The sequence below is a fragment of the Leucopleurus acutus genome (assembly GCF_964270905.1).
Source record: "Leucopleurus acutus genome assembly, chromosome: 1".
Classification (NCBI taxonomy): domain Eukaryota; kingdom Metazoa; phylum Chordata; class Mammalia; order Artiodactyla; family Delphinidae; genus Leucopleurus; species Leucopleurus acutus.
This window is the reverse complement of record NC_139142.1, coordinates 85,904,233-85,913,734: the sequence shown is the minus strand read 5'-3', so window position 1 is coordinate 85,913,734 and position 9,502 is coordinate 85,904,233. Positions and strand designations below refer to the sequence as shown.

The window sequence follows — 9,502 nt, the reverse complement described above, 5'->3', positions numbered from 1 at the left end:
TAACCATGGGCCCGCGGAGCCGCGAGCGTCGCGCCGGGGCAGTGCAGAGCACCAACGACAGCAGCGCCGTCAGCAAGACCTCCCTGGCTGCGCGCGGGTACGTGCACGACGCCTTCGCCGCCTTGCTAGTTCCAGGGACCGCGCGCCGCGCGCCGCTCATCCACCGCGGCTACTACGTCCGCGCACGCGCTGTGCGGCACTGCGTGCGCGCCTTCCTGAAGGGGACGTGCGCGGTCCCCGGCGCGCCTCGCGCCCAGATCCTGTCGCTCGGCGCTGGCTCGGACTCGCTGTATTTTCGCCTCAAAACTGCGGGCCGCCTGACCCGGGCTGCCGTCTGGGAGGTAGATTTTCCGGACGTGGCACAGCGCAAAGCGCAGAGGATTCGAGATACGCCGGAACTGTGTGCGTTAACCGGGCCTTTCCAGAGCGGGGACCCCGGGTACACGTTGTGCTTTGAGAGCTCGGACTACTGCATCCTGGGCCTGGACCTGCGGCAGCTTCAGCGATTGGACCACGCCCTGGGCACCGCGGGCCTTGACGCAGCCGCACCGACTCTCCTCCTGGCTGAGGCCGTGCTGACCTACCTCGAGCCGGATGATGCCGCGGCCCTCATCGCCTGGGCCGCCCAGCGTTTTTCTAATGCCCTTTTCGTCGTCTACGAGCAGATGAGGCCGCGTGACGCCTTTGGCGAGTTCATGCAGCAACATTTTCGGCAGCTGAATTCTCCCCTGCATGGCCTGGACCGCTTTCCCGACGCGGAAGCCCAGCAGCAGCGCTTCCTTCAGGCCGGCTGGACCGCCTGCCGTGCCATGGACATGAATGAGTTCTATCGCTGCTTTCTTCCCGCAGAAGAACGCCGGCGCGTGGAAAATCTCGAAACTTTCGACGAGTTTGAGGAGTGGCATCTGAAGTGCGCCCACTATTTCATTCTGGCCGCTTCTCGGGGAGACGCCCTCTCCCAAACTCTGGTGTTTCCACCCTCAGAGACGTTTCCTCGGATAGATCCTGCTTCCCCTTCAGGAGTCTTCCCTGCCAGTGTAGTCACTGGTGATAGCCAGGGCCCAGACCTTAAGAGATATGGGCACGCCTCGGTCCTTTTGAGCCCAGGTCTTATTCTCAGTGCTGGAGGATTTGGAGAGCAGGAGGGGCGACATTGCCGAGTGAGAAAGTTTCACTTGCTCTCAAGATACTGTGACTTTGAATGGAAAGGCAACCAAATATGCAGTTGGGGGGCTGGAGCTCAGTGGGATGGACGCCTTTATCACACCATGACAAGACTTTCAGATACTCAGGTTCTGGTTCTGGGAGGGAGACTGTCCCCAGTAACTCCAGCCTTGGGGATTCTCCAGCTTCTTTTTTGCAAGAGTGAGGATAATAACCCTGAGGACCTAAATGTCACAGTCACAAAGGTCGGCCCAGAAGAAGATTCCACTTTGTCATGTTGGCGCCACTCGACAACAGAAGTGTCCTATGAGAATCAGAGATATTTGTTTGTGTATGGGGGCCGCAGTGTGGCCGAACCTGTACTAAGTGACTGGCATTTCCTACATGTGGGGACAATGGCTTGGGTGAGGATCCCAGTGGAGGGAGAAGTACCTGAAGGTCGGCATTCCCACAGTGCCTGCAGCTGTCAAGGGGGAGCCCTCATTGCTGGAGGTCTGGGTGCTTCTGAGGAGCCGTTAAGCTCTGTACTCTTTCTGAAACCAATCTCTTGTGGATTCATCTGGGAATCAATAGCCATCCAGCCTCCCATTACCCCAAGGTACTCCCACACAGCTCATGTGGTCAATGGGAAGCTTTTGTTGGTTGGAGGGGTCTGGATTCATTCCTCCTCAGTTCCTGGAGTGACTGTTATTGATTTGTCTACAGGACTGAGCTTCGAGTATCAGATTGACACAACATGTGTGCCATGGCCGTTAATGTTACACAATCATACCAGCATTCTCCTTCCTGAAGAGCAACAGCTCCTGCTCCTTGGAGGTGGTGGGAACTGCTTTTCCTTTGGTACCTACTTCAACCCCTGTACAGTGACATTAGACCTTTCTTCCTTAAGTGCTAGGCAGTAAGGACTGGACTTGTGATATATTCAGGACCCACTAAAGTAGACAATAAAGCTTTCCAAAATAGTATTTGACTCTGGCTATAGATACTACCACTCCCCTGTTCCCATTCCTTTTTTTGTTTTTGTTTTTTTCTGTTCAGTGCAAAAAGAAAAAAAGTTGTTTAAACACACACCAACATTCAAAGAGATGGTACAAAAATAAAACATAAATAGGCCTATCTGAAGAGAGTGGTCATATAGTCCTAGAGTAGGAAATAGGGGCCTTTGGGTCCCTGTATCTAGTTTACTGGTCTTCCTCCCATTTTCTAATCTGAGTTTATCCATTTACTGAGTTACAATGACCTGTAGCCTAAGTCAAGTGAAACTTTTCCCAATGCCAGGCTTTGTGATTTTAGATGGGACCTTGGAAGAAGTTTCACACAGATCCTTGGTAAGAATACAAGGCTGAATATAGGTGAAGGGACATGGTATTGACCTCGTTCTTCATGTATGAAACCTGAAATGAACCCAGCTGCAGTTTGATTAAAGCATTGTGCCATTTAGTGCAGCAGAGAACTCTGTGATAGCTTTAATAAGACACATTTGTATGACTTTATTGACACACGGTTTTGTTCCATTTTTTTGCCACCGGTTCTATATTTATTTAGAATTATAAGTGCTAATAAACCAAACATTTGATTTCTCAGCTCATTTTGTATATGGTATGAAAATGTTTTGCTCCAGATCTACTCCACCCTTCACTATGTTCTGTGTCCCAGGAGGCCAACCTTTATGAATTGCATCAATGAGTTTACTTGTTCTCTGGCGTTTGGTGAGTTCCATCAGTCAGAGGTACCAGAGAGGGATGGTTGGACAGTGAGAGTATTCCAGGTGTTTCCCCTACCAGTCTGCAAGTTGGCATTAGCTGCATTCTTTTTTTTAAAAATAAATTTATTTATTTTTGGCTGTGTTGGGTCTTCGTTGCTGTGCGCGGGCTTTCTCTAGTTGTGGTGCGTGGGCTTCTCACTGCAGTGGCTTCTCTTGTTGCAGAGCACAGGCTCTAGGTGCATGGGCTTCAGTAGTTGTGGCTCGCGGGCTCTAGAGCGCAGGCTCAGTAGTTGTGGTGCACGAGCTTAGTTGCTCTGCCGCATGTGGGATCTTCCCAGACCAGGGCTCGAACCTGTGTCCCCTGCATTGGCAGGTGGATTCTTAACCACTGTGCCACCAGGGAAGCCCGCAGCTGCATTTTTTTCGTAAAAGCCACAGCTCCTGTCATGTAGTCTTCTATAAGGTATAGCTCTAACTCTACATCACTCCAAAGAATTCTGTATCTTAGTTGCATTAACCATATTTTAAGTGTTCAATAGCCACATGTGACTAATGGCTACAGTATTAGACAATATAGATGTAGAACATTTCCATCATTGCAGAAACATCTGGACTCCACTGAGGTACTTCACCATCTTGACTTGGTTTCCCTTAACCCTGCTCAACCCCTTTTAATTAGTATCTTCATTAAACTCTCCTCAACTATCCCCTTGAAATGGACCATCTTTCCTGGTGAGCCTTGTGAGATCATGAAACGTCTTAGGTATTCATCCTTAAAACTTGAGCCTTAATTTGTCATCTAAATTGTGAATACCTTGTGAAATTCGTGTGTCAAAAGGTAGTGGCTTTGTTGGTACTTAAGTGTACCACTTCAGTATTTCTTGTTAGTCTTCAATCCTTGAAACCTTAATAATAACTTGAGATTCTACAAGTACCTAAATTCTACAAGTACTATCAATGTTAACATCTTGATGGACTTAGTATGACCGAGAATCTTTTTTCCCTAATATTTTAATTAACAACTTTGCATATAATGCATGTAAAAAGTGTTCAATATGAAAACCAAGTAGCAAACACAAGCCTAGTGTATGGAGAGGGCAATGTTGGCTCTGTTGGATGAAGGTTCCCAGGAGAAGACAAACTGAATAAACTGTTGTTTAACTTCAGCTTCCCTGAGCCTGCACAGCCCTTTCTGGGAGAGTTACTAGTTACTGTCATGAGTCCTGGTAAACAAAGGACTTAACTATGGCTAGGCATCTGCAAGGCTATCAGTGGGCCAGGTACTAGGTTACTGGCAAGACTGTGACTGGAAGGGGAAAAGGCTGCTCTGTATTTTTTAAGTTCACCACAAGCCCACCTCCAACTTTTAGGAGCAGATCAAAGCAGAACATTAATGAAGTGAGTGTTCTCAGCTATGTAGTAGTTAGTACCAGAATTCTAACCTAGAAATAACTCCAAAGCCCAGGGTATCCCTTCCATTATGTTACTTCTTAGATGGTACCATCAACCATTACTATATCATTACTTTGGGGCCATATAGAGGGGTGGGGGTGGGAGGGGGAGGCTGTCAGGAGAATGTGGATGTATGCCAGACCTAAATTACTAGCACAGTGATGCCTATTCTCTCAAGTGCTGCCCAGTATGGCACATTGTGAGTAATTGGGCTTGTTCCACATTTCTATGTGATTACCGGATTAAGCATGTGCTCCACCTCTGACCCTACACATGCATCACACTCAGTTAAAGAGTTATTCATTTCTCAAGCTCTACTCTTTAGAGCACTTAGAGTTTTGTCCTCAACATTAACTCTGTGCCTTTGGAGCAGCACTCAGAGGTGCTGGATCCCAGTTTCATAACAGTAATCCACAGCAGTTAGAGATGTGGGCCAGATTAAGAACTGAAGTTGGACTATGCTTTTTGTTTCTCCATTTCACCTCTGAATATCTTTGTTTTAAAATTCTGGTATGGAGCTCTGGGGTAGTTATGAGAGTTATCAACTTCTTGATTGCAGTTTCCAGCTGATCTTCACCCCTTTTTGCTCAACAATGGACCATGGTTACCCCATATCCATTGGAAATGAAATGAGTTCACTCTGCCAGAAGGCTAATCTGAGGGAGTAGGAACATGCATAAATGTGCTTGCGAGCACATGAATACAGGATTTTCCTAGGATGTGCTGATGCTTCACTGGGTATGACTTGGTGTGTAACTCTCAAAGTAAGTTTAACAGGGATAGGAAAGACCTTGCCCTAATATTTATGTGAAAAGTCATTTGCCACCTAATTGTCAGACTAAGACTGGGAAATAAATTGTAATAAGAATGATTTTTAGGATATTACACTACATAGAGCTTTTCTCATTCCCTAGCTTTTGTCCACATTTTTAGGCTTTTCTAATGAAAAGAGCCTCAACCTCTGATTCATATTTAGACTTGCTATTTCAGGAAACGTTAGCAAAACTGATCTTTCTTATTCAAGGATACATCAGCAATTTAAGGAGGAAAAAAGCTTTGCCACCACCCTTCCTCCCCCATTGTCTTGCTTTTTTCTAATTATCATTTATTTCTCTATTAATATTTATTATACATACTATGTAATTCTTCATTGGCAGCTTTTTCATAAGGCCAGAATCTGACATTCCCTATCTCACAAGCTTCATCCCCTGCCACTCCTCCTCCCCTTATTGACATCCCACTTATATAGGAAGTATACCTGGGACCCAAAGGACAGAATACTGTTACATGCTTCCATTCTTTTACTTACCGTGTTCTCCCTGTTGGGACTCTTAAGACTGCCTCTCCTACCTTACTCTCAACCTCACTATCCCAACTTTGTTCATAAAACTCCTACTTGACTCAAGGCTTATCTTTGGAAATCATTCCCTGGTTCGAATCCACCACCCTTTCAGGCTGGGATGGGTTACTCTTCTGTGTTGCCAGAGCACCTTGTAACTATCATCCATATTGTGTTATAATCTATTTTCTCATCTGTCTACTCACTAGATTGAAGATCCTTGAGGGTAGGGATAGTATCTTATTCACCATTGTATTTCCAGCACCTGGAAATACAGGTGTCAACATCGGAATTGAACAACGATCTCTCATTGTTGGGGTTTAACATCACCAGATCTTTCTCATACCTTTTTAATGTAATATATCCTGTGCCACTGGCTTCCTGGGGAAGAACAGAGTAGCAGTAGTGAAAAATAATACAATGACACCCCAAATGCAAGCCTGTCATGCAAACCTGTGTCCTTGGTCAGAAGTGCAGAGAGAATCAGCCAGAACCTTTAGAACACAGCTGTGATTATAAACACCTGCTTTCGGGAACCCCTCTCTTAGTCCCACTGCTTCCCCCATCTTCCACTCAGACATCTGGTGGGTAGTGACAGAGATAAGTAACCACAGAGACAGTGGATTTTTTTTTCTTATTTTAGAAGGAGACTAGCATATTAACCACATTTAACTATAAAGAAGATCCACTCCATAGTGACTTGAGCCTGCAACCTACCCTCTAGCCCAATTTCCTTTGAGTTTGCAGTTTGGGTAAGATTTGCTTGTGGTCACTTTGGGTTTGAGCTGACGACCTAGACTCACACCAGTGTCAACTCGACTAGAGCACACAGCATCGAAGTTTCTGTACCCTGCTATGTGTTAGCCAACAGCTCATTGAAAAACCCTTATTGTTAATGATAAAATGAACGTATTTACAAAACAGAAACAGATTCACAAAGAAAACAAAGTTATGGTTACCAAGGGGAAAGTGGGGGAGGGATAAATTAGGAGTTTAGGATTAGCAGATACAAACTACTATATATCAGGTAGATAACTGAATCACTTTGCTGTACACCTGAAACTAACACAACATTGTAAATCAACTATAGTCTAATATAAAATAAAAATTACATTAAAAAAATAAACGACAAAGTCCTACTGTGTAGCGCAGGGAACAATATTCAATACCCTATAATAAGCCATAATGGAAAAGAATATGTATATATATGTATAACTGAATCACTTTGCGGTACACCAGAAACTAACACAACATTGTAAATCAACTTTACTTCAATTTTTAAAAAGGCTATAGATTAAAAAAAAACCTGTTGCTATTTATTGTGTATATGCTCATTATAGAAATATTTAAAAAGCAAGATCTGATACATTTAAACATTTTCCAGGACTTTCTAACCATGTTGGGGTTACACTGTATGCCTTTTTTATAAACTCTGAATAAAAATTTTCACAGCCACAAAGAAAGTTAACTTCAGGGGGATAGAATCAAGTGATTGATAGTTCTTGTGCATGACTCTTGTTCAGCTGGTGTCTGCATGACAGTTCCTCAGTTGATGAATCTCCTCTTTGATGAGTGAGTGCCTTCTCTTGCTATATCTGATAAGAATCACTTCAAGTCCCTAAGGTTACTAAGATTATGAAACTAAGATATATGGTATTATTCATGCTATTTTTTTTTCACAAGCAAGATGAGAGCTATGGTCTACAAAATCAGCTCTGGGGAGACCTGAGAAAAAGAATGAGCAGGTGAAGAACCAAAGTACCGCTACCCAAGGTAGAAGAGAAGTAAATACAAACCTGAGGAGCACAGCAAATGTGTAGTCATTGGCAACCCGAATTAATGTTCTCTCATCCTGAAGAACTAACCAGATAGAACTGTGACAAAAATTCATGCTGGGGCTTCCCTGGTGGCGCAGTGGTTGAGAGTCCGCCTGCCGATGCAGGGGACACGGGTTCATGCTCCGGTCCGGGAAGATCCCACATGCCGCGAAGTGGCTGGGCCCGTGAGCCATGGCCGCTGAGCCTGTGCTCCGCAACGGGAGAGGCCACAACCGTGAGAGGCCCGCGTACCGCAAAAAAAAAATTCATGCTGAACAACTAAGCCAATGGCAGCTGGGTAGTTTAAGCTCATGGGATTTGGAGTTAGATAGACCTGGGATTGAATCCTGGCTTTCTTCCTTACTGGTATGTGACCTTGGGAAAGTACTTAACTTCCGTAAACCTCAGTTCCCACATCTGTAAAATGGGTGGTATAATAATGGTACCCACATCAAAAGTTGATGAGAGAATTTTATAAGACAATGTAAATAGTGCATTTTAGCACAGTGTAGAGCATACAATAAGGCTCAGCAAATGTTAGCCCAGGACATGGCACAGGTAGGGAGGGATATTCTACAACCTCCCCTGAGTAGTTTGTCCCCAGTGCTTAACCAGTAAGTCCAATATATAATGACTGTTTAACACTGTGCTAGATCTTAAGCGGGAGAAACGTGGTCTCTTCTCCCCAAGAAGCTTACAATATAAAAAAAAGAATACACACGGAACAACTGGAGAACAATTAGAACGGACAGTGTAATGTTCAGGGACTCACAGAATATCCTTGAGAAATCAGATAAAGAGTTTGAGAGATGTTACACAGCTGCACAGGTAATTCTTGGCAAAATGGGTTTTGACTGGCATGAGAAGGAGTAGTCAAAGGATGCATCAAGGATAATGTGAGAAAAATGCCTCGTATGGAAAGGATGGATAGAATATAGATGAACAGAGGCGAGAAGCAGGGCTTCCCAGGTTCAACTGGGATGATGCTTTTGGAATGCTTCCCAACACATTTTCTCTTCTTGATGATTCCTATTTGGTTCCCTTAGGTCACATAGCTTTTAACCCTAGGCCGTGAGGCTGGAGTACAAAATAAGGAGATAAGATATAAGAGAAGCACCTTCTAGATGGAAAGGGAGCTAAAGGTCCTCTGGTCCTGGAAGGGAGAGAAAAGGAGAGATTATGGTGATCATCCGGATGACACACAGAAAAATGAGAAGCCTAGAGGGGAAGACCAAGTATACAAATGACTATTTAGAGTGTGATCAGTGCTGTGAAGGAGAATCCAAGTGTTCCAAGAGAGTAAATATGGGGTTTCAGCTAGTTAGAAAAAGCTTCTGTGAGGAGTAACATTTCTACGGAGGTCTGGAGAGATGGTAGAAAGCGTGATCAGGGAAAGCATGGTTTGCAGAAAGACTTTCATTTGGGAATTTGGTAATTGGGCAAACCACCAAAAGATCAGAAAGCAAGTGAGAGGTAGAACTGTGGGCAATAGAGATGGAGATGTGGTCAGGGTAAATATGGTGGCAGAACGTGTGAACCACTGGAGCAATGCAAGCCATTGGTGAGTTTGAAGCAGAGGTATGATCCAATCAGTTTAGGTCATATGTAGTGTCTTCAGTCTCCCTGAGAATAATCAAGCCAGGAGTACTGACAAGACTGAGATTGAGTCTGGACTTTGCTATGACAGTTTCTCCGTGGTCATGAATGTCTCCACGAGCATCTTAGCAACAGATGTTGACACACGTTCTGTCACTCAGCATGAATCTCACATTCTGAAGGATCATAAATATTATCATTATTACCAGTGAAACTGACAAATGTTTATAGAGAACTTTAAGGCTTCCACAAACACTGTCTACTTTATTCTCAAAGCAGCTCTGTGAAGTGAGCACTACTATTAGCCCCATTTTACATAGGAGTGAGGCTCTGGTCAATGCTTCCTTGCTTAAGGTCAAATAAAGTAAAAAAAGTCTCAGAAGGCCTGGAGCAGTATCTTAAACCAGGTTCTCTAACTCAGACACCTCT

General features: G+C 44.5%; 1 protein-coding gene and 1 pseudogene across 2 annotated transcripts in view; both read left to right on the top strand.

Moving 5' to 3' along the window:
- Position 1: 1 nt before the first annotated feature.
- LCMT2 (leucine carboxyl methyltransferase 2) lies at positions 2 to 2,244 on the top strand. Its single transcript, XM_082855308.1, has one exon. The coding sequence runs from the start codon at positions 6 to 8 to the stop codon at positions 2,064 to 2,066; it is 2,061 nt and encodes a 686-aa protein (XP_082711434.1). The 5' UTR covers positions 2 to 5; the 3' UTR covers positions 2,067 to 2,244.
- A 6,781-nt stretch (positions 2,245 to 9,025) lies between these two features.
- The window catches only part of LOC309968832, a 49,957-nt pseudogene continuing 49,480 nt past the window's right edge, over positions 9,026 to 9,502 (top strand). Inside the window, exon 1 of the transcript in view lies at positions 9,026 to 9,038. The product of the transcript in view is annotated as an uncharacterized misc_RNA (transcript). The remainder of the gene's footprint in view (positions 9,039 to 9,502) is intronic.

Coding starts and splice junctions, on each gene's coding strand:
- LCMT2 (XM_082855308.1), top strand. CDS start 6: ATGGGCCCGCGGAGCCGCGAGCGTCGCGCCGGGGCAGTGCAGAGCACC.